This window comes from Solea senegalensis, linkage group LG9 (genome assembly GCF_019176455.1).
Source record: "Solea senegalensis isolate Sse05_10M linkage group LG9, IFAPA_SoseM_1, whole genome shotgun sequence".
NCBI classification, from domain to species: domain Eukaryota; kingdom Metazoa; phylum Chordata; class Actinopteri; order Pleuronectiformes; family Soleidae; genus Solea; species Solea senegalensis.
The window spans coordinates 2,238,995-2,262,226 of NC_058029.1; the positions used below are offsets into that span (position 1 = coordinate 2,238,995).

At 40.1% G+C, this 23,232-nt stretch overlaps 3 protein-coding genes and 3 non-coding genes across 8 annotated transcripts; 2 read left to right on the forward strand and 4 right to left on the reverse strand.

Annotated features, from left to right (window-relative positions):
* The first annotated feature begins 733 nt into the window (after positions 1 to 733).
* LOC122774765 (dyslexia-associated protein KIAA0319-like) lies at positions 734 to 5,150 on the forward strand. 2 transcript variants are annotated; one of them, XM_044034274.1, is made up of 11 exons: positions 734 to 901; positions 969 to 1,116; positions 1,185 to 1,333; positions 1,416 to 1,567; positions 2,129 to 2,267; positions 2,354 to 2,513; positions 2,851 to 2,987; positions 3,385 to 3,507; positions 3,841 to 3,931; positions 4,125 to 4,213; positions 4,640 to 5,150. In XM_044034274.1, exons 1-11 carry the CDS (start codon positions 742 to 744, stop codon positions 4,795 to 4,797), a joined length of 1,506 nt encoding a protein of 501 aa, XP_043890209.1. In that variant the 5' UTR covers positions 734 to 741; the 3' UTR covers positions 4,798 to 5,150. The 2 variants fall into 2 exon arrangements, with proteins under 2 accessions (XP_043890209.1, XP_043890210.1); XM_044034275.1 differs by lacking the exon at positions 4,640 to 5,150 and having other exon boundaries at positions 3,841 to 3,951; positions 4,125 to 4,188.
* A 2,663-nt stretch (positions 5,151 to 7,813) lies between these two features.
* Positions 7,814 to 15,913, reverse strand: aldh5a1 (aldehyde dehydrogenase 5 family, member A1 (succinate-semialdehyde dehydrogenase)). Of its 2 annotated transcripts, none has more exons than XM_044034277.1 (11): positions 15,495 to 15,913; positions 14,286 to 14,369; positions 13,587 to 13,757; positions 12,573 to 12,689; positions 12,098 to 12,241; positions 11,827 to 11,970; positions 11,242 to 11,400; positions 10,994 to 11,157; positions 9,860 to 9,918; positions 9,043 to 9,290; positions 7,814 to 8,913 (listed from the first exon to the last, which is right to left on the reverse strand). In XM_044034277.1, the coding sequence occupies exons 1-10, from the start codon at positions 15,780 to 15,782 to the stop codon at positions 9,079 to 9,081; spliced, it is 1,542 nt and encodes a 513-aa protein (XP_043890212.1). In that variant the 5' UTR covers positions 15,783 to 15,913; the 3' UTR covers positions 7,814 to 8,913; positions 9,043 to 9,078. The 2 variants fall into 2 exon arrangements, with proteins under 2 accessions (XP_043890212.1, XP_043890211.1); XM_044034276.1 differs by having other exon boundaries at positions 9,032 to 9,290.
* Positions 15,914 to 16,818: 905 nt separating this feature from the next.
* Positions 16,819 to 22,538, forward strand: sri (sorcin). The gene is made up of 8 exons (XM_044033219.1): positions 16,819 to 17,045; positions 18,046 to 18,087; positions 18,193 to 18,262; positions 19,152 to 19,195; positions 19,671 to 19,818; positions 21,315 to 21,428; positions 22,010 to 22,068; positions 22,266 to 22,538. The coding sequence occupies exons 1-8, from the start codon at positions 17,040 to 17,042 to the stop codon at positions 22,290 to 22,292; spliced, it is 510 nt and encodes a 169-aa protein (XP_043889154.1). The 5' UTR covers positions 16,819 to 17,039; the 3' UTR covers positions 22,293 to 22,538.
* trnav-cac lies at positions 20,111 to 20,183 on the reverse strand. The gene has a single exon. It is a non-coding gene; the product is annotated as a tRNA-Val (tRNA).
* On the reverse strand, positions 20,479 to 20,551 carry trnav-aac. The gene has a single exon. It is a non-coding gene; the product is annotated as a tRNA-Val (tRNA).
* trnav-aac lies at positions 20,833 to 20,905 on the reverse strand. The gene has a single exon. It is a non-coding gene; the product is annotated as a tRNA-Val (tRNA).
* Positions 22,539 to 23,232: the final 694 nt, after the last annotated feature.

Consider the following 23,232-nt stretch of genomic DNA (forward strand, 5'->3'; position numbering starts at 1 on the left):
TACATACTATACTATTACTTTTTTGTCACATTTTGGACCACATACTATACTATGACTTTTTTTTCAAATTTTGAACGACATACTAAAGTATGACTTTTTCGTCACATTTTGGACGACACACTAAAGTTTGACTTTTTTTTAAATTTTGGACAACATACTACAGTATGCCTTTTTTGTTACATTTTGTACGACATACTAAAGTATGACTTTTTTGACTGATTTTGGACGACATACTAAAGTATGACTTTTTTGTCAAATTTTGGACGATATACTAAAGTATGACTTTTTTGTCAAATTTTGGACGACATACTAATGTATGTCTTTTTTGTCTCATTTCGGACAACATAAGGAAATCAGAGATGGCAGATTTTGCTCCATTTAGCACAAGGCTCTTCTGTCCATATGTGTATGTATATGTCTGACTCCAGATCCAAATCCACGTCAGGGTCAAAATTGTTGAGCAATGTACATAAGCATGTGCCTGGTGTGTGTCCATCACAAATTCTCACAAGCCTCTCTTGGCCTCTGTTGCTCGTATTGCAAGCAAGTGCAGAAACACACACACACACACAGAGCCACCAAAAACAATACTGCACCCCCACTCCGTGGGTGAAGTAATAAAAAAAAAATAACCCTTTAAAGTTCATAGGAAAAGACAAAATGTCCTCACTGTGTCACAAAGACACACACACACTGATAACAGGCTCTTCTTGTGACTCTTCGTCCTCAGAGGTGACAACGATGATGCTTCTGGCAGCAGCCACAACTCCACCCACCAAACCCCACCTCCCAGCCCAAACTGTGACCTCTGACTTCGCCCCCGTCGCCATCACTGTCACCTCATCCTCCCTCAGCAGCGACGCAGCAGCTGAGGGAGCGTCACCGTCTGTTCCTGCCGCAGGTGAGTTTTAAACAACAACAACAGGTTTTTTTGGTAAAATAACAAAACTAAATCACTGTTCTTTCAGTGTCAGAGGGCGGGGTTTCAAACCGTGGCCCCACTGCGGTCGTGGGTCCCGACAGGAAGTTGCTCCTCCCACTGAGCGGCGTGTTGCTTGATGGCAGAGGAAGCACCGATGACCGCGGCGTCGTCAGCTTCCACTGGGACGTGGTCAGGTGAGATGAGCGCAGTAAAGCGTTTCCTCTGCCACAGATTTCAAAACTAATCTGCGATATTTTTAAAGCGGGCCTCTTGGATTAAAGATGGACGGTGTGGACCAGGCAGTAGCTACGGCAACGGGTCTTCAAGTGGGGCGCTATACCTTCAGACTGACCGTGTCTGACCAGGAAGGGGCAACGGACAGCACCTTGCTGACTGTGCACGTGCAGGAAGGTAGGAAGGGGCGGGATTAAAGTGCCATACGTATGTAATCCTGAAGACCAGAACTGTAATCCTCATCGTTTGTCTCGTGCAGCTGCAACTCGTCCACCTGTTGCTCACGCCAGCGGCAGCCACACGCTGACGCTGCCCGACAACGCCATTGTCCTGCAAGGCTCTGTCACTGACGGCGACCAGACCAAAATCCAGTACCAGTGGGTTAGAGACAGCCAGAGTCCAGCTGCCGGGGTCAGATTACACTGCATCACTTCAGATTACATTATCTGACATACTGCAGGATTGATGAATTATATTAGGTCAGATTACATTAGATTAGTTTCAGTTAGATTAAACCCTGTTAACTGACTGGATCACTGAATGGTTTAGATCAGATTAGGATTAGAAATTGAGAAGACATACTGCAGGATTAATTGTTAAAATTGGATCAAATTAGATTAAATCAGATTAGATTGTAAATTACAAATAGATCAGATTAGATTTAGATGGGGTTAGAACTTGATTAGATTTGATGGATCACATTAAGAGAAGAAATACGTTCTATCAGATTACAGATTACATTTCATCAGGATTAGAATTTACAGTAGATTAGATTAGAAATGGAAGAAAGTTAGACTTGATAGATTAGAGATTAGATTAGGTAAGGATAATATTTAAAATTTGATAGATTACTTTTCTCTTTCATTTGTAATCAAGAATATGGATTAGATTAGATATAATCAGGATTACAAATCAATTAGTTCAGATTATCTTGGATCAGGATTAGATTATGGCGTTGCTGTCTCATCACAGGACGTCCTCTACGGCTCAGACACTCAGTCCACTCTATTCCTCGCGAACCTGGTGGAGGGAACTTACCTGTTCCAGCTGAGAGTGACCGACGCCCAGGGACGATCCAGCATCGCCACGGCAACGGTGGAGGTCCAGCCTGGTAGGACAGGAACACTGTGTGTGTGTGTGTGTGTGTTGTCCACATGCAGACATGGACATGAGCATGTCCCGCCTGTGTCTGTGTAGAACCCGGTGGTGGCCAGGAGGTGGAGCTAGAGATGCTGGTGCCAGTGTCTCAGGTCAGTTTGTCTCAGAGAGACACGGTCGTCCGTCAGCTTGCTGCTCTGCTGCACGTCCTCGACACAGACGTCAACGTCCGAGCTCTGCAGGGACACTCCCACCTCAGGTACTTACACGCTGGTTAATTGACTGTATTGACTGTCTATCAACATAAAGACTAGTTTACTGACTGTTCAGTCACCGGAAGATTGGTTTACTCACAAGTGACTGATTTTCTGACTGCTTAACACACTGAAAGACTAGTTCGCTGACTGGTTACTAGCTTAAAGACTGGTTAACCAACTGAAGGAATGATTTACTGATTGCTTTAATGACAGAAAATACAGGTTTAAACTTTTATTGAGATTTCAGAGTTTAAACATCATGAAGAATCTGAGATGCTGTCATATTAATCTAAGTCTGTTTATCCTCCATGTTTTCTGTGTGTGTGTGTGTGCGTGCAGCACCGTGTTGCGGTTCTCCGTGCGCGGCTCGCCAGCGCCCCTCTCTGGCTCCACTCTGGTTCATCAGCTGAGGAACCAGCTGCTCGGAGAGAAGAGCGACTTCCTGCTGTTCAGAGTCCTGAGGGTCGACACTGTCTGTGAGTCAAAGGTCACCGAGGTCAAAGGTCAGGACAACGGTCCTGGGTCCTCTCGTCCCGCTTCTCTCCAAACTGTTCTCGAAGTTCTAAAGTTTAAGATCAAAGCTGCAGGAAATAAACATCGGTATAGTTTAAAAGTTGTAGTTTTGCCTTTGGTCAAAATTTGAAGATTGTATAGATTTGACAGCTTCTGTGGCTCAGTTGCCATGACGATGCAGATACAACCCAAAACTCTTATATATATCAAATATTTTGTAATTGCTTAGTTGCATTATATTTGAAGTTAAAATTCAATGAAAAACAGTTTACACACATATATATATATATATTTTTAGTCAAAAAAACATCCAGACTTTAATCTCTAATCCTCTTCTTTTTTTTCCCCATGATCCTTCAGTGTGTTTGCTGAGCTGCTCTGGGCGTGGTCAGTGTGATCCCGTCACAAAGACATGCACCTGTGACCCGTTCTGGACGGAGAATGTGATTCGCCGTTACCTTGGCGACGGAGAGAGCAACTGTGGTAACTCTACGAACGTGTTAAACAAACATTAAAAGAGATAGTTCAGGAAAATGAGTGATTTTAACATCACAGCACACAGGAGCTGTTACCACAGCTGCCTCCATCACCATTTGTGACTTCTGTGTTTGAAATCTTTGCTCGGAGATAACTCAGTGACACAAAGTGACCACACGAGGCAGCAGTAGAGGACAGTAGTGTCCTCCATGAGCTAAGAACACTGATTTTCTCTATGTACTTTGGTGTGGGAGAGTGAGTGGTTTATAAACTTCAGTTTCCTGTTGAAAACATCGATGTGTTTTTGCTCATGGTTGTTTTCTTGTTTTCCGTGGTCAGAGTGGAGGATGCTGTACGTCATCCTGACCAGTTTCCTGCTCATGGTCTTCATCCTGACTGTCAGCTGGACGTTCATCTGCTGCTGCAGGAAGTGATGTCACTCTTTCCTATGTATTCCAATATGGTTTCCTATTGTTTTGTTAACAAATATTTATGTTTCTTTTGTGGCAAAGCGTAGAAATGTTTCTTTTTTTTTTTTGTTGCTCGTTAACGTTCTGTTTTCTGCTGTAACATCTGTACCTGTATCTTGACCTCTGACCTCTGCTCTGCGCGTGAACTCGTAGGAAACAGACCAAGGTGAGGAAGAAAACCAAATACACCATCCTGGACAACATGGACGAGCAGGAGAGGGTGGAGCTCCGGCCCAAGTTCAGTGAGTCCCTTTCAAAATGTCAAAGGTCAAAGCGCAACTGGTCCACGGTGTACGATATGACAGGAAGTACTCACTTCAGCTGTTCGGAAAGTTTAGAACAGAGCAACATTCTTACAATTTTGAACATACTGACGTTTTTACAATTTTTGACTCATTACTACACCGACTTATCGGTTTTGACACTTACTCACATTGATTTACCGAAATTTTTACCGCATTAATAAACCAACATTTTTATGATTTTGACACATTTTCTTGACTGTATTTTTTTAGGAAAATGTGTACAATTTTGTCACATTTTCGTTACTGAAACTTTTAACGATTTTGACGCATTTTCTTTAGACATTTTCACGATTTTTTTTATGCATGACTGTGCAGACATTTTTAGGTTTTGGAGGTCTGACTGCTCTGTTGACGGTTGCGCAGGTATCAAACACCGAAGCACAGAGCACAACTCCAGCCTGATGATGTCAGAGTCAGAGCTGGACAGCGACCAGGACGCCATCTTCAGCCGGGAACGACCCACCCGCAGCAAGAACCGGCTCAGCGCTCAGGCTAGTCGCAACGGAAATGCCTTCGGATGACGGGATCACCGACTCAGTGACTATGAGAGAATCCTTCTAGGATGTTTGCACAGTGGGAGAAAAAAAAAAAAGATGAGGCTTCTCAAAGACTGAAGAACTTAATTCTCCCGTTTCAGTGACAGTAAAAATGAACCAGTGTCTGACCAGGGGTCAGGAGAGCAGACTCTGCAACTCTTTAAATGATGACAAAGACATTCTAGGAAATAATTATCTCCACAGCCAGAAGAACCACCGCTCAACGACTGCAGGTCAGGTACTTGCCTTCAAATGGGTTCATGTTTCTGTGGTGAGATGAGTTCATGAAAACATTGAAAATGTTCTTCACGTGGAAAGTTTAAAAAAAAAAGAAAACCTTCAAAGACACATTTACACATGTAAGATAAAAAAAAGATTGAGAATTTTAGTTGTAGAGTGTTCAAAATAGTTTGATTTGTCTTGAGTGAAGAAGTAAAAAAAAAAAGAAGAGTAGAATGAGGAGCCTTGTAACGTCCATGTTGCCGTTAGCTTAGCAATACTCACGCCTTTACAATGCGAGTGTCACGTTCCAAACGTTCATCGTCAAAAACAAACACAAGTTCACGGAGTCCCATTTGAAGGCACAGTTACATCATCTGCTTCGTTAGCTGACAGGCTAATAGTTAGCTGATCTTACTCAAACCCCCCAAATTCACAAAACTAACAGCATCTCCGCTAAAACTTTAAGAAATTAAGTGTTGTTGTTTTTGTCATTAGCTTAACTTAATGACAGGAGGAAGGTGAAAATGTTAGCCAAGTCAAAGGAAAACAAATATCTAACAATTCCCAAATTTAAACGTTAGCTAAATTTGAACATATTAAACTAACTAGCTAAAATAAAATCGTACCCATTGAAAGCAAAGATTTGACGCTAAGGGAGTCCGTTACTGTTTGATGGTTTTTATTGGGGGGGGGAAGAGGATTATTTTAAATTTAATACAACAGTCACTTGGCATATAATATTAACATTTGAGAAACAAAAATAAGAACTTTTAGCCACAAAAACGAAGTATTTTACAATTAAGACTAATTACACACATTAAAAAACAAGGACTAACTGTACAACTAACAGCGGAGCATCTTGTCAACATTGAATATTTTTAACAGTAAAGGTTTTAATATTCTAGCAGCGAGGTCTTTTAAATTATAAATAAACTTTTTACACTTTATTGCTTCATTATGGGAACTTCACGTAAAATATAAATACCTTACTTGATGTGAACCTCCAAATTTAGGAACCTTTTTCCTCAGAACACTCGTAATTACAGGATCTTTAATCCTGATCATGATACCTTAATTAAAAATAAGGTAGAAAATCTCAAAACATACAGAATTTGAGTTTTTTTTTTAATAAGACCTCTTGAAGATTAGACTAACTATTTCATCTGCTAACAACAAGATCAGAATTTCACATTTTTCCAGACAAGCTTACGATGTTTCTATCTTACATTAACAGTAGTAAGCAACTTCAAATTTGGAGCTTATTATCTGTGCTCCTGACAACAGAAGGATTTTCCCTTTTTCAAGTTACAAAATCTTTAAAATTACTGTGAAAAGCATATTTTAGTAACATGACGACCAGGGCCAAATTCCACTATTTAGAAGTCCAGAAAACGGACATAAACACGAGTTCTATGGCACTTTTGACAAAACCTGCTCAGGATTAAGATTAACATCATTCTACAAAACAGGACATTTTTAATCCAAGTTAAAAATAATAAATAATAATAATAACATTATGATGATGTATTGGCTTTCGTGACAACTTTTTTCAACACAAATATTTCAAATTTTTATCTGCTGTGGGATTCAAAGTGAGCTCCTAAAATGTTTAATCTGAGTCCAAACTTTAAATACAATTCTTTATCATTTCAAAATTGTTTCTATTTTTTGCCTTTAAAGGAAAGATTTACAGAAGAGAATTAGCGTCACATGTGACAAATGTTTTTTTTTCAAATATATTTTTATCAAATATATATATATGTATACATATATATATATATATATATACACACACACACATACATACATACAAACAAATATACTGTATATTTACATGTGGCCTGATCCTCTTCTGTAGAAATAAAAACTAGAATATCAGGAAAAATTAGCATTTTTGTGTGTTGTACACAACTAGCTTAACCTATTAAAACCTAAAAAAGGGTTGAGTCAATGATACCATGGAAGCCAAAAATAACCCAAAAATGCTAGATTCATATTACTTTGCTCATGCTAAAGACGCTACGACTGAACGGCTAAGCTGCTAATGTTAGCATGCTTGGCTAGCTACCTTATTACCTTTCTTGTCATGGATTATTTTTAATTTATCTTAAATGTGTGGATTATTGTACTAAACGGTGTACTTCATTTGCTCTCAACAACAGTTCTGTGTGTAAATAAACGTTTGAATGAATTAAATCTTTTTTGATGTTTTTTTGTCTCATGAACGAAAAAAAAAAAGTCTGGGTAACTTTAAGTGTTTTATGACAATTAACGTGGACACAATTTTGGAGAAAGTAAAATAAGCCACATTTTTTGAAACGTTCTTACTTTTTGAGTAAAACAGAAAAAATAATCTTGTACAGAAGTTTTGCAAATGTCTTCATAAGATAATACATCTCCTGGTTTGTGTTAAATACTGTAAAGTAAAAATTCACTACCACAAATTGGTGTGTGTGCGCAAAATATAAGAGATTCCAAAATAAATTCTTAAATTCAGCTTCAAGTAAAACAAGTTTTAAGTGAACATTTCTCATGTGACAGAATTTCTTAGCTTGTGATAATTTAAAAAAATTCTATAGTAATATATAATATTTTTACTGCAAAAGAAAATAACTATGCATCAAAATCAATGTTTCTGCCAATCATTAATCCATCCCAGGGCCTTAATAATAATTATTATCAAATTCTCCCAGAAATGTTTTTTTATGGAAATTATTGGGGGGGTTTATATAAAAAAATAAAATAATACTTGATATGTATATTTTCAAAAATATTAATATATAATGTTGTACAGCGGTTTTTGGGAAGGTGATTTTCTGCCACCAGGAACAAATAAGTATGTTTTTTAAAGGAACTCTTGAGGGTAAAATCAATGAGAGTATTTGGCTTATTTCTAATATAAGTAGGGCTGCGTTTGCAGTGTTCACAGTGGCTACAAATTCCCAAGGTGTGAAATTTGTACTGATTGTTTTCGTTGTTCAAGCTGAAATATTTAAACCTAAGCAAATACATTTTTGCATAACAGGAACAGCCTGGTAACTTCTTTGTCAATACAAAAGTGTCGGTCGTATTTAGCTGCAGGTGAGTGTCAACATATATAAACAAAACGAGAAAATAAAAAAGACCCTGATTAGTTTCCTGACAAACATCGACAGAGAATCACCAACAAGCGCTTCATGATTCGGACGCTAAAATAAGTGCTGGACGATTAATTATGAACAAATTCCTACAAATGTTTGTCTGAAACTGTTTGATTTTACGTTTTAATTCACAGCATTAGGCAGCGTACGGTGCTGCAGGCGTCAGATTGATTTAAAAATCTATATTCAGAGCGACTCCCTGAAAAGTGACCAGAAAACATGTTGCTAACCAGTTTCATTTAGAAAAAAGGACACTTATTGTTAAAAAAAATTGGTTTTAAAACGTAAAGTTAAGCACACTGGGGGCGTGTCCACTGGAGGAGCCCGACACACTGGCATTACTGGGGACCAAAGTTCGCAATGTTTTGCGTTTTTCAGTGTTTCTACAGAATAGTAATATACACACGTTGCAACTAAAGTCCAGAATATTAACGTAAAAAAGAAGCGTAATTTCCACCGTTTTGGCGTCAGTTTAACGACAAACTGTACACAAACACAGAGCTACAGTTAGTTACAGTCATGCTCTTCGTCACCCTCTGTGTGCATCAGTGGTTTTTGTTCTTCTCTACATCATTTTTAGGAATTTTCGATAATGTGTCAGAGCTTTTCTGCGCGTTTCGCATCGAGGTGAGATACGCTTTCAGGACAAAGACGTCTCAGGTAGCTACAGGGTTTTAAAATCATTACAGCGTTTGAGGAGGAGGAGTTATGATGAATATGGCTCCACTGTGTCATCAAGCTAAAAACAGAACAGAGAACACACTCTCAGTCTATTTTCTAACATATATTGTGCATAAAGAGGAGAATCTCTGTATTTTACAGAGACTTTCACAAACAACGTAGTCATCTAGTCAAACATCTGGCGCACCTTCTGCAGGACGGGGGGGTGTTGCTGCGTCACGGCTCAGGGCGTCAGGCCCCCAAAGCACATGTACTTGACTTCCAGGTACTCATCAATGCCGTACTTCGCGCCCTCACGGCCCAACCCGGACTGTTTGACGCCACCGAAGGTGGCCTCTGGGGTGGAGAGCAGGCCCTCGTTCACGCCCACCAGACCCACCTCCAGTGCCTCGGCCACCCGCCACATCTGAGCCGGGTCCTGGGAGTACAAGTAACCTGAGGAGAGGTAAGGAGTAAAAAAAAAGGAAAGAAAAGCAGAAATCAAGAAACTGAAACCTTCAAGGGCCTTGAATTGATTGATTTTTTCAAATTTAAAAACTGACCCATGTCTACTTAAGGCAGTTTTCCAAAACTTCCAAGAGCCTTGAAACAATTTTTTTTTTTAAATTCACAAACTTCAATGACCCATGGTTATTTGGGACGGTTTTCAAAAACTTTCAAGGGCCTTGAATTTTTTTTTCAAATTCACAAACTTCATTAACTCATGGTTATTTATATTACTCTGCTGGACCATGTGGGAATGACTTTAGCCTTCAACCTATTTTTTTCCTAAATATTTATTTTTTTTCTTTTAAAAGGTTTCGAGTTTGAACACTCAGCCAAGTTCAAACACATCAAAATGTTCCAAGGAAGTATCAATAAAAGTATTAATGCCTAAACTGTTTTGTTATTGATAAAATCCTCTAACGAGATCATCCAGTGAGTGTCTCCTCTTCAGGATCACTGGGATTGATGCGTATCAGCCTGTAAAAACTGACCACATGACTTGTCACACGAGCTCTCACCTGCCAGTCCGACATTAGACGCGTTGGCGATGGACAGAGCCTCTTCCTCTGTGTTAAACCTGTGAAACACAAACGAGATGTTTTTATCTTCAAATATATGACATGTGCTTTAAAAACAGATCTGAAAACAAATCACCACTATCAAAGTTTCCATTAAAAATAAATCATTTCCTAAGTCGTAAAAGATTATTAAAGACCCATGTCTTTTTAGGGCAATTTTCAAAAACTTTCAAGGTCCTTGAATTTATTTTTTTTCAAATTCACAAACTTTCAATGACATGTGTCAATGTAAAGGTGGTTTTCAAAAACTTTCAAGGACCTTGAATTTTTATTATTTTTTAATTCAAACTTGACCCATGTCTATTCAAGGCAGTTTTTAAAAACTTTCAAGGGCCTTGATTTTTTTTTTTTCAAATTCACAAACTTTTATAACTCCCAATGGGCCTGAAAATTACAACCCTTTAATACCAAACCCGACCCTGCCCGACACACCAGCATTTATTTTCCGCCTGAACCCGAAATCAATTTTCCCATTGATCGAAAGGGTGGTGTTTTCTTTGCAGCGGGAGACGGGCGCTGCTGCTGCTGTTTCTGCTGCTGCTGTTGCTGCTGCTGCTGCTGCTGTTGTTTCTGCTGCTGCTGCTGCTGTTTCTGCTGCTGCTGCTGCTCCCATCTCCTGGCTCGCATTATCTGGGTCCTCCAGTAGCACAGGTGGGACTTCACATACTGTTGTACATTTTCCCTTTGGTCAGCAGGCAGCAGCCGCAACTGGTTGAATGTTACAGCTTTGCATCTTGTGCTGCTATGGGCAGAACACAGAGTGGGATATTTGTCCCCCTCCAGTTCACGAGGAGCATCATAAACGGGCTCCAAAAATGACACTAACATACGACAACACGCGAACGATGATTCCTAACAAACAACATGTCATTTACAACCTGCAAGAAATGTGTTTTATGAGTGGAAAAAAGGAAGCCCGAGACCCGATCCGACCCACCTCATTTGCACATTTTTCGGCACGAACCCGGCTTGCCGGTTTGTTGGCCCAGCCCGACCCGTTGAGAACTCTACAAACTTTTAATGACCCATGTCTATTTCCCTGTGGGAACCAGATTTTTATAAAAAAGTTGAGACCTGATGACGGGCAGCAGTGGACCGAACGTCTCCTCCTTGGTGCAGAGCATGTCTGTGGAGACGTCGGTCAGCAGAGTCGGCTCCATGAACGATCCGTCCAGACGCTTCCCTCCCCTCAACACCTTCGCTCCCTGGGACACAGCGTCTGAAATCTGGTGGACCACCTGAGGGACAGAGAGTCTCGCGATGAAATAGACCTCACGGACACAAAGAGCTTCAGTCACTGTGAGGAAACACTGTCTTTCTACCTTCTCTGCGGCTCTGGTGTTGATGAGCGGACCCTGGGTGGTGTTGGGGTCAGAGCCGTGACCCAGGCGCAGCTCGGCGTCCATCGCTCGGCCCAGTTTCTCAACGAAGCGGTCATAGATACCGGTCTGGACCAGAAAGCGGTTTGAACACACGCACGTCTACAAGAACAAGGAAGAAGAGGAGTCAGAAAACAACACATACAGGTTTATACACTTTAGTGGGGACCACAGTCCACAGAAGAAGCAACGTTTTCCCCATTTTGGCATCAGTTTAGCAACAAACTGTAGCTTTAATATACATTTAAAGTTTTTAACAATAGTTTAAAATATGACCAAATGAAAACATAAAAGACAATTTTTTAACGACATACTTATTTTTCTGCATTTACTGACACAGTAATGATGTCATACTTTGATGAACTGATTACACTCAGGTGGTGTTTAGTTACGTAGTCATTTCTATGTTCATGTATTCAAAAACTTTCAAGAACCCTCACCATTTTTTTCAAATTCAAAAACTTTCAAGGGCCATGAATTTTTCTTTTTTTCCAAATTGCTGTGGAACTTCAAGGCTGTATCCGTTACCTGTCCAGAGTTCCTGAACTTGGACCCCATGGCTCCGCCCACTGCCTTGTCAACATCAGCACTGTCAAACACAATGAAAGGGGCGTGGCCACCCAGCTCCATGGACGCCTTCTTCACGGTGTCAGCGGCCATTTTTAACAGAATCTGCAAGGAAACAATTCACTTCCTGTCACTTTGAATAAAATATATTAATTTAATTTAATTTAATTTAATTTAATTTAATTTAATTTAATTTAATTTAATTTAATTTAATGAGACTCAGAGTCTTTACCTTCCCAGTAGCCGTGGAGCCAGTGAAGGAGATCTTTGACACCAGGGGGTCAGTGCAGAGAACCTCACCCACCGACTGCATCTTTTCTCTGGAGCAAGGAACCACATTAAAAACCCCTGCTGGGATCCCGGCCTGCTCTGCCAACTACACACAACACAAACAAACAAACAAAATAATGTGAGATTTTCTCTTATATGTGAAAATTATGTTCATGTGAAATTAACTTGCTACAGAAGGAAATTAGGTTGTGAAATAATTGCAATTCTTTATGTGTTAAAAACTAAGTTTCCAGATGTTTCAGCTTCTTAAATATAAGAATAATTTATATTTTCTGGTTTTCATTAAATCTGATTCATTTTAACAGACTTTAGATGAACATTTTCTGACATTGTATGAACCAAACAACTAGTCAATTAATCGATTGTTAATTGATTGTGAAAATGATCCATTATCCATTAATCGGGACTTGACTGACCTCGGCGAGGGCGAGTGCCGACAGCGGGGTGTCCTCTGCCGGTTTGACCACCACCGTGCAGCCGGCGGCCAGAGCAGCTCCCACCTTCCTGGTGATCATAGCGCTGGGAAAGTTCCACTGTGAAAAAAAACCCAAATTTACATTCATGGCAACAGTGACACAGATTTAGGATAAAAAGACGGCAAGAAAGACGGTTGTAATAGGCCTATAACTTCCAAAGATGACCCACATTATGTGGAAATTTGTATTTTGTTCTTTTTTAGATTTCAAAACATCACCTGTAAACTTTAAAAGGGACAGAAGGGATTTTTTGTGCAGCTTTCTTAAAGGATCACTCTCCCACAACAAACTCCATAGAGAAAACTAACGATTTACCATCACAGCAAACAGGAGTTGTCAATCCACTTCTGCCTCCATAAGCAGGTTCATCACATGTGTCATCACACATGGCAGAAATAGACCTGTGAAACTTGTGTCCTTGTGGGCTCAGGACAGTGATTTTCTCAATGGAATTTGGTGCGAGTGAGTGAGTGAGTGGTTAAGAAAGGGATAAAGTCTTTCATCTCCTGCTGGAAAAGGCTCTGTAACAAGATGGTAAAGCAGGATTGTAGCTGCAAAAATTATAGGGCTGAACAATTAATCTACATTTTATCAAAGTCGCAATATGACCTACTGTAATTTTCCTCAAATCGCAGGGGGTGCAATATTTGTTATGGCCAAAATGTGTCAAAATATCGTTTTAGATAAATTATTGTCTTGCCCCATACACATCATATTCTACAGAGTGAAGGGAACGTCTTTGTTTCTCACAGATCTGCACAAATATCACACAATAATCATTTTAAATACTTTTTTTTAATGAAAATTAAAATAATGACATAAAAATGACCATTCCCTCTGATATCGCAAATCACATTGCAATCGCAATTCCTGTCACAATATTCGCTATTACATATTTATTCAAAATCATCATTCCTAAAAAACTATATTTGATCCAAATGATCGGCCACTCACCGGTGTGATGATGGAGCTGACGCCCACTGGCTGTTTGAGGAGGAGGATCTTTCTGTCTCTGGCAGGAGACGGGACGATGTCGCCGTAAACTCGACGAGCTTCCTCCGAAAACCACTCCAGGAACGAGGCGGCGTACGCGATCTCCCCGAGAGACTCGCGCATGGGCTTGCCCTGCGAAACGTCCAAACAGAGGTTGTGTGCGTTATTGACACTGTTTGCATCTGTGCGGTCTCTTTGGCGACAAGACGCAACACACACTCAGGGAAAACGTGACTGACACACTGGGGATTTTAGCGACATAAAACCTTCTAAAATCTATGTTTGCTTAAGTCTACAATAGCTTGAGAATTTATCTCAATGTTAGACGGACTAAAAACAGTCACTCCCTCACACCAAAGTCCATAGAGATAATCAGTGATTTAACATCACAGCACAAAAGAAGTTGTTGATTAACCGCTGCCTCCATCACTAAGTTCAAATGTGTCATTTTATAACGTCTGCGTTTGAAATCCTTTATTCAGGTTTACGTCTGTGACACAAAGTGACCAAACAAGGGCGAGAGTAGACCAGCAGCTCCTGTGACCCTGTGAGCTAAAAACAATGATTTTTCTCTATGGACTTTGGTGCAGGACAGTGGGAGCATTAATAAACATCCATTTTAAGTTGTAAAAAGGTTCGCTTTATCTATGTAACACTCACACACTCAAACGTGATCAGTTTGGCCAGGTCGTCTTTGTGCAGAATCATGAGGTCGAACCACTTCCTCAGCAGGAGGCTCCGCTCCTACAGGGCAAAAAAAAGAGAAGACATGTTAAGTTTATGGACACATGGAATTTAAATAAATGATAAATTCAGGAAAGATGCTACAAGAAAATGTACTTTTTTTCAGCTTTAAACTTAATTAATACGGAGCTGCTGGTCTACTGCTGCCTCATTTGTTTAAGTTCATGTCATTTAGTTAGATTCAAATGAAGGATTTCAAACCCAAAAAGTCACAAAATAACACATTTAAATAAGTGATGGAGGCAGCATGGTCAGGTAGTGACTATAACCTGGTTTAAATGGCATTAATCCAAATTTAATACAATTGATTATAAATAAGTAGACTAAAACAAAGACTGACGGGAAAAGCACACAATACATCCCTTTAATACTTCTACAAACAAACATAGTTTAAAAGATAACTCCTCAATGACACTAGTTACACATTTCCAAAATAAAGTCTTTAGTTCAGAATCCAGACTCTAAAAAAATTACACCTGCGTTTCATCCATGACGAAATCACTTAGAGCAAATCCCCATTCAATTTTCTCGTTTTAATGTCGCCACGAATGTTTTTGACAAGATTAAATACTCAATAAACTTAGACACCGTGTTTCTCGAACAATGTGTAGTACATCTCCACTTCGGCGAACTCTGTTTACATCATCACGAAACAAAATGTTCGTACTCTTTGGAGACAACCCGAACTAATCCACGTTCACGTAACTTCGTCTGCAAAACAAGGTGCTTGGAAAGTAAAGATAAAGTCGCAATGGTATCTAAAATGACCATATACCTAGCATTTGGCGTCAGCCGGATATACGTTCAATTATATCCAAATTAGAAATACATTCGTTTTGGGGCTTTTTCTGGGTGGAAATCCAACATTTATGTTAAATTAGCCATTTTCCTACTGGAATTTAAAAGCGACGCAGCTAGCTTCGTCTGTATCGCGAAACTAGCATGCCGAAGTGTTTTTCATCTAAACTGTGTGTTTTCTGAAATGTGTGTTTTCTTGTGAATACCATGTTAGCCGTAAGAAAATCTGTCTCGTGTCTCACATACTTACGTTGCTTTTCTGACCACACGCGAACTGTTTGTGTTGATTCGACTGTGTTATGAATGGAGAACGGTGTAACGTCCTACCTTAGCTGTGTACTGCTTCCAGGAGTAAAACGCCTTGTACGCAGCGTCCACCGCCTGCTTGGCCTCAGCCGCGCCACAGTCCGTCACCCGGGCGATCTCCTGGCCGGTGGCCGGGTCCACGACGGGGAACACCGAGGCAGCGGTGACCCAGCGGCCGTCTACGTAGCCCTGCGTACGGAGCAGAGGAGCGGTGACATCCAGGCTGTAGTTCCTGTGCATGGCGGCGGGCAGGCCGGGGAGGACGTGCCGGAGGAAGCAGCGAGACCTCAGCACACAGATGGCTGACATAATACGAGTGTTTGTTCGGTTCTTTCTGTACTGCGGCCAAGATGAGTGACACTCGTTTCTCCGTGGTGAAGCGATCTGACGCTGACTTTCAATGCCCTCCTTTCAGATGTCTTTACGGTAAAAAGAAGAACGACCAAAGAATCAAGCTGATTTGTAAGGAAATCAGCATCCGGTTTTCAAAATAAAACCGTGAGCCCACTCTGTGAGTGCACGTTTGAAAGCACAATAATAATAATAACACAAAATAAAGATGTGAGATTCAGAGACCTCCTAACTGGATTTTGAGCTAATATATGAAGGCATAAACAGAATTAAACAGTACAGAGAATTTTTTCATAACTTCTGAAGAAGACTAGCAGGGCTGTGTTCAGGACTACTAGCATACTTGAAATCAGACATTTGTACAGTAGAGTTTTTGAGAATTTTCAAATTAGAAGTCCAACGTTCACATTTTTTATAAAGAAATTCCCAACTTTGATTTGCAATTAAAAAGTTTCTCCATAAGTTCTGAACAAGACTAGCAGGGTTGTGTTAAGGACATCTGACTACTAACATACTTGAATGAATTTGAAATTTCTCAAAAACTGTCAGTTAAAGTGTGTATACGTCTTCACACCTTAGTTTAAAATATAGAGTGGGTTCAATGTTTTATTTTGAAAACCGGATGCTGATTTCCGTACAAATTAGCTTGATTCTTTGGTCCCATGCATTTTTACCGTAAAGTCCACTGCAAGGAGGGCATTTAAACGTCTCCTTTGGTTTCAGCTGGTTCGTTAACCACGTGACACTGCACAAACACAATAGTAAAGCTTTTCACTGCCTTCAAGTGAAAGTAGGTGTGTCTGTGCTTCTATAATATATACACGCGGGTAGTAAGAACTCATCGGGCCACGCGCAGACGACAGCCGACACCGATGTCGCGGGTTTGGCTTCGTTTCGAAACCCCAACGTTAAATTCAAGGTTGGGGCGTGTCGTGAGAGGGAAGGCGTGTCGTGAGCGCGACAGGCTGCAGCCAGACGCCTCTCGAACGGCAGGACTTCCGTTTGTGGGCGTGACTCGCCCCGCCCTGTTGCCTTCGGCTCCCTGTCAACATTTTTCCTCAGTGTCCTCTCCTCTCATCTCCTCCCGTTTGTCTCCAGGTTGTCTCTCGCTTGTCTCTAGATTGTCTGTCGCTTGTCTCGCGTTCAGCTGACTCTACTGCTCCACTTTCTGTCTCTCACTTCACACGGGAAACGACGCAGGAGTCCGGAGTCTCAATGGCGGTAAGAATCCAACGACGGCCGTCCCGGGACAGACTAGTCCTGGTCCGGGTCCTGTTTGTGTCCCCCTGGCAGCAGCAGCAGGGCGGGAGTCGATGGAAATTAAACCATAGATATGTTAAAGGCTGGAAGTGTGAATTGAACACTTTTTCCTCCAGCAGTGAACTAACAAGTGTTCAAGTGAAACAAGAGCTGCTGTGTTTTTCTTCTACTGTGACTTGGGAGTGAGGCGATATTATCGGTGTGTGCATCTCTACCTGGTTTTCAAACACTGGGTCGGGACCCACTGATGGGTCGTGTGGTCTCTATTTATAATAGTGATAGATAGATAGATAGATAGATAGATAGATAGATGCTAGTTAGTACTACTGGTCTGTCCAACATGATCAAATAATCAAAATCATGAGTGTGCTAGTTTCTGCAATAAACCACCTCTCGGAGCAGAATGAGGCTCCGCCTTCATCTCTTCAAGTTTGTATTTCATTGTGGTTGATACCAGCCACGCAGTGGACCAGTGATGCTAGTTTTATGCTAGCATTTCAATGGGTTTCTGCAGCCACTGTGTACATTCTGCAGTGCGGCGCTGACTGATTGCGTCAGCTGCTTGTTGTCAGAACGTCATAGCTTAGCTACGAGATTGCGTAAATTGATCTGGTGTAACCGCTAGCTTTCCTCAGGCTATGGCAGTTGTTTAGCACCGACTAAGTCCTGAACGTACGCTGGTGCAGCCACGCCCAGGTCATGAAGTTTTATGTGAATAAGGATTTTAAACTGAATTCTAGATTGTAAAGGGAACCAGATGAAGAAATGTGGAAACTAGTTTTTCAGCATCTTGTCGGAACAGAATGTTTCTAATTGCAGGTTTGGTTACTGTGTACGGGACAATGCAGTTCATTCACTTTATGAACCAGTTTTATGAGTTAAGGTTCTAGATGAGGGTCAATAGGGTCACCTGTGGCCCCTCTCCCCACTCTAAACCTTTGTCTCTTCTTCGTCTCTGCAGCAAGATCCTCTCTACGGATATTTCACAGCTGTGGCAGGACAGGTAAATGATTAAAGGAACATTTCTCCCAATAATTCAGCACACACACGTCAGGAACTTTGTCATCTGTGTGTGTGTGTGTGTGTGTGTGTGTTTTCACTGTGACAGGACGGACAGATCTCAGCAGACGAGCTGCAGCGCTGTCTCACACAGTCCGGCATCGCTGGCTCATATCAGCGTAAGAACTTCAGGCTTCTTCCTGTATATAATATATAATATAAACATCATTTATATAGATATTGACTTTTGTGACATTCACAGACTTTACCAAGACATTTAACTAACGTAAGATTAAGTGAGAAAAACAAGAATAAAGATTATATACCAATCAAAGATTTACCTCTGTGTCAAATATACACTATCTGAATTTAGAAGTAGTAGTTAGTTGTTTTAGTAGTTAGTAATAGTTTTTGTAGTTAGTGGTTGTTTTTGTAGTTAGTAGTTGTTTTCATAGTTAGTAATAGTTTTCGTAGTTAGTAGTTGTTTTCGTAGTTAGTAATAGTTTTCATTTCAGTTGTGTTCATTCACACAACGGCTGCAAAGAGGAAGTGTTGTTTTTTATCTCCTGATGGTTGACACGGACAGGAAATGTGGGGAAATTACAAATTTTGGTTACAAACGTGTGCACAATTACAAGCTTGAAATAATGTAATTATCGCGTGACCTGAAAAAACCCAAGATTCCTTCTTTCTGGAAGAATAAACTAATATTAAGAAGAATGTCAAACGTGGTCATAATAATATGATAGTAAATGTTTTAGAAGTCAAATTCACGCTCACAGATGGTGTGAATCATTCAAAGCAAAACCAGATTTAAATAAACATTTCTTACTCTTATTATGAGAACAACTTTTGTCCCCTTGTGTCTCATTTTTGTCCAGAACGTGAGGTTTGAAGTTTGCTCACCTCATTGGCAGATTCTATTTCTTAAAACAGGAAAATTGTAATTAATTTTAAGTTTAAACAACTTAAATGCTACTGTATTATACATGTTGTGCAGCGTATCACCAGGAGTTATGACATCTGACAGTTTTAATCATGTGTCTTGTGTGTGTGTGTGTTTAACAGCGTTCAGTCTGGATACCTGTCGGCTGATGATCACCATGCTGGATGTATCCTTCACCCAGATGGTTAAAGGGATAGTTCAGGGTTGTTTTTTTTTATGGTGGTTGAACAACATGGCTACCAGGAAAAGCAATCACTCGCCCAATCAAATCTGTCACGTGAAGTCAATTATTACAGAAGATTTTAACATCACAGCACACAGGAGTTGTTGATCCACTGCTGCCTCCATCACTATGTTCAAAAGTCTGATTTTGTCACTTCAGCATTTGGAGTCCTTTGTTCAGCGTGACTTCAGTGGCCACACGAGGCAGTAGTAGATCAGCAGCTCCTGTGTCCCCGCCGGCTAAAATCACTGATTTTCTCTATGAGGTTTGGTGTGAGAGAGTGAGTGGTCTACAAACTTCAGTTTCCATTGCTCAGCAGAGTTATTCTTTTATGCTGGTCATAAAATTGATATTGTTTCTATAATCATTACATCATGTGTGGTGTTGTGGACCCTTGACTGACTGTGTGGTGTCTCAGAGGGACATGTCCGGCTCTATGGGCTTTCAAGAGTTCAAGGAGCTGTGGCAGGCTCTGAACGGCTGGAAGAGCACGTTTGCGTCCTACGACCGCGACCGCAGTGGAACCGTGGAGGCCCAGGAGCTGCAGCAAGCCCTCGTTACCATGGGTACAGGAAAAGCAAAGCACCAGCACCCACCCTACCACACACACACACACACAGTAGATAAGTTAATTATTAGCATTCGTTGTGCGTCGCCACCGTGTGCCAAAGTTCAACATTTGCAAATTAGTCTTCGTTAAATTCATCACAGCGTGGTTCAATCATGACTCTGTTCTGTGGTCACTGATTTAGGATTAACACGTTGATATGTCTTATAAATAATCCGTGCATATTTTGAGTGTGTCTTGAGTTCTTTAACAACTGCGCAATTAATGTGAAAAAAAAAAAATCAAAGATTTGTTTCCGCCCGGTTTCGAACCGGGGACCTTTCGCGTGTGAGGCGAACGTGATAACCACTACACTACGGAAACTGATGATTATATATATGCAATGTTTAGGTTTTAGTACATGTATCGTATCATATCATGTGTTCTAAACATGTATAAAACCATAAATTATAATCTACTGTTTTTGAGCTTTTAAACCAGGAAAAATACTTTATCATGATGTGACGATGATATCCAAAATCTAAGAGCAGAGTTTGTCTCATTTCTATGGAGGACGAAACCTGACTTATGTATAAATAAATACAGAAATAAATGTATAAATAAATCACTAAATCTGGAGAAGAGGAGTGCAAAAAAAAAAACAGAAAAAGTATACATGTGTTTCCGCCCGGTCTCGAACCGGGGACCTTTCGCGTGTTAGGCGAACGTGATAACCACTACACTACGGAAACTTGTGACGGTACCCTGATGCAGTTAACCTCTTGTTACACATATCACAACATATTACAGGATTCATTCAGTGGTTTTAATTAGATCGTTTGAGCGTCTCTCTAATTCTGTTATTTATTACTGAGGGAGTTAAAAATCGGATTACTTCAGTGGGTTTAATCAGACTATTTTGTAAACTTAATCATATTCAATTATTTCATTTAATTTTTTTTACTATAAATAATCAGATTATTTTAGTAGAGTACAAAGAAAATGAAAAATTAAAAATTAAAAATGAATCATGTGTTTCCGCCCGGTCTCGAACCGGGGACCTTTCGCGTGTTAGGCGAACGTGATAACCACTACACTACGGAAACTGGCGGTGATAACTTCTTTTTGTTCACATTTTGTAAATAACATATAGCCATGTAACAACACATAATCAGAGAAAATGAGAGTGACAATACAACGTGAATACACTGTAAAATTAAATATAATCTACTGTTTATGATCTGTATTACATGATCTTATTGCCTTTTCATTTCAGATAGAACCTGCTGCTTTATTTCTTTACATGAAGGAGATTTATGTGTGACATAGATTTCACTATGGTCAAATTCTATGTATATGTATATATATATACATACATATATAATGTATTAGTTATATTTAGTGTACTTAACTCATTTATGATGATTATCTACGCAAAATCCTATTATAGATATATTTCTTGGACTTACTTCAGGATTCTTTGTGATTAATGTGTGTGTGTGTATTTGTGTGCAGGTTATAATCTGAGTCCTAACGCTTTGAACGGCATCATTAGACGCTACAGCGTCAGCGGGAGAATCCCCTTTGATGAGTTTATTGGCTGCAGTGTTCGACTCCGCTGTCTGACCGGTGAGTGAGCGTTTAGTGCTCCCTGTGTGTATACACAGGGCCTTGAAATCCTGGAAAGTTTTTGAATTTGCAAAAAAATCAAGGCCCTTGAAAGTTTTTGATAAGTAGACATGAGTCATTGAAGTTGTTTGAATTTCAAAGTTTAGTTGATGAGTAAATGTCTCCCACCACCAATGAGACCTTCAGTGTCTCCACGGGTCCTTGAAATCTTTGAAAGTGTATACATTTGGGAAAAAAAATTATTCCAGGCCCCTTGAAAGTTTTCGAAAATCAGTATACATGAGTCATTGAAAGTGTATAGATTTGAAAAAATAAAAATTCAAGGACCTAGAAGTTTTTTTAAAATCTCCCTAAATTGACATTCATTCATTGAAAGTGCTTAAATTTTGTACAAGAAAGAAGTTGAGATAAAATTTGAAAAAAAAAATCAAGGTCCTTGAAAGTTTTTGAGAATGGCCCTGCGTATACATGAGTCATTGAAAGTGAACAAAACACCAGTGAGCACTGACTGTGCTGTGAGCGCCTCCTGCTGCTGTCAATCGCAAACTAAAGACAAATAAACTTTTTCTCTTTTTTTTCAGATCAATTCCAAAGGAGAGACACCAGCCGCAGTGGCCACGCCTCCTTTCACTATGATGATGTAAGTCGTTTTTATTTACTTTGATCTTTTGTTTAAAATGAGTTGTCTTAATATTATGGGAATAAAGTGGTAATATTATGGGAATAAAGTCCATGCTGCGACGTCTGGAAAACACTGCCAGCTGTTTTACTTTTGAATTATTAAAATGAATGGAAGCACTTTGCTGCACTTTACACTGCATCTGTCTCTCTCTGCAGTTCATCCAGGTCACGATGAGCGTGTGAACGAGTGAAACAACTGGACCAGATTATTTCTACATCTGTGTTTGTAAACATCTCAGACACCATTCCATTTTGTTTTTAATGTTATGTACCATAGCAACCACTAGAGGGTGCGTGTGCTCCTGTGTTCTGCAGTAAGTAGTCGCCCTCATTCATTTATGGCTTTTAACCTCGACAGTAACCATGTGATGTATGAAGTGCTGGCCAGGATGTGAACACATGAAGTGAATAAACAGACGTGTAAACGTGTCTTTTACTGATTTATCTTTTCATCATAAAATATAAAATACATTTGATGCTTCACTTATAAACTGAGGCGTGTAAACCACTCACTCTCCCACACAAACCCCATAGAGAAAATCAGTGATTTAACATCACAGCACACAGTTGTTGATCCACTGCTGCCTCCATCACTATGTTCAAATGTGATTTTGTCACTTCAGCATATAAACATTCTTCATTCAGATTTATCTCAGTGACAAAAAGTGACCACACGAGGCAGCAGTAGTAGTCCCCGTGAGCTAAAATCACAGATTTTCTCTATGGGGTTTGGTGTGGGAGAGTGAGTGGTTTACAAACGTCAGTTCCCTGTTGGAAAAGTCTGTCAAACAGTGAGATAAAGACGTGAACATGTTCTTAAAGACATCCTAGACATTAAATTTAGAATCTTTAAATTAAGATTTCTTCAGAAGACTTCGTAAGACTTTTTTGAGCATCTTCTTCAGTTTACGTCTCGTCACATGATCAATGAGCCCGTCGATATTTTCCCACGGAACGTTTCCCAGGACTTTCATGACCTCTGACCTCAGAGCTCCTTTTTCTCCTCAGGACTGAGCTCCTTCAACACTTCACACATCGAGAGCTTTTTGATCTTAAGACATGCCAGCACTCCAGCTGCAACAGCACTACTTACACCTACAGAGAGGACGGGAGACGCTTTCAA

Coding starts and splice junctions, on each gene's coding strand:
- LOC122774765 (XM_044034274.1), top strand. CDS start 742: ATGATGCTTCTGGCAGCAGCCACAACTCCACCCACCAAACCCCACCTC. Junction 1,334..1,415: donor GACTGTGCACGTGCAGGAAG/GTAGGAAGGGGC, acceptor TGTCTCGTGCAG/CTGCAACTCGTCCACCTGTT. Junction 2,268..2,353: donor AACGGTGGAGGTCCAGCCTG/GTAGGACAGGAA, acceptor GTGTCTGTGTAG/AACCCGGTGGTGGCCAGGAG.
- aldh5a1 (XM_044034277.1), bottom strand. CDS start 15,782: ATGTCAGCCATCTGTGTGCTGAGGTCTCGCTGCTTCCTCCGGCACGTC. Junction 12,690..13,586: donor TCAGCTCCATCATCACACCG/GTGAGTGGCCGA, acceptor TTTTTTTCACAG/TGGAACTTTCCCAGCGCTAT. Junction 11,971..12,097: donor GCTCCACGGCTACTGGGAAG/GTAAAGACTCTG, acceptor GTTTCCTTGCAG/ATTCTGTTAAAAATGGCCGC.
- sri (XM_044033219.1), top strand. Junction 21,429..22,009: donor TCGACTCCGCTGTCTGACCG/GTGAGTGAGCGT, acceptor CTTTTTTTTCAG/ATCAATTCCAAAGGAGAGAC. Junction 22,069..22,265: donor CCTCCTTTCACTATGATGAT/GTAAGTCGTTTT, acceptor CTCTCTCTGCAG/TTCATCCAGGTCACGATGAG.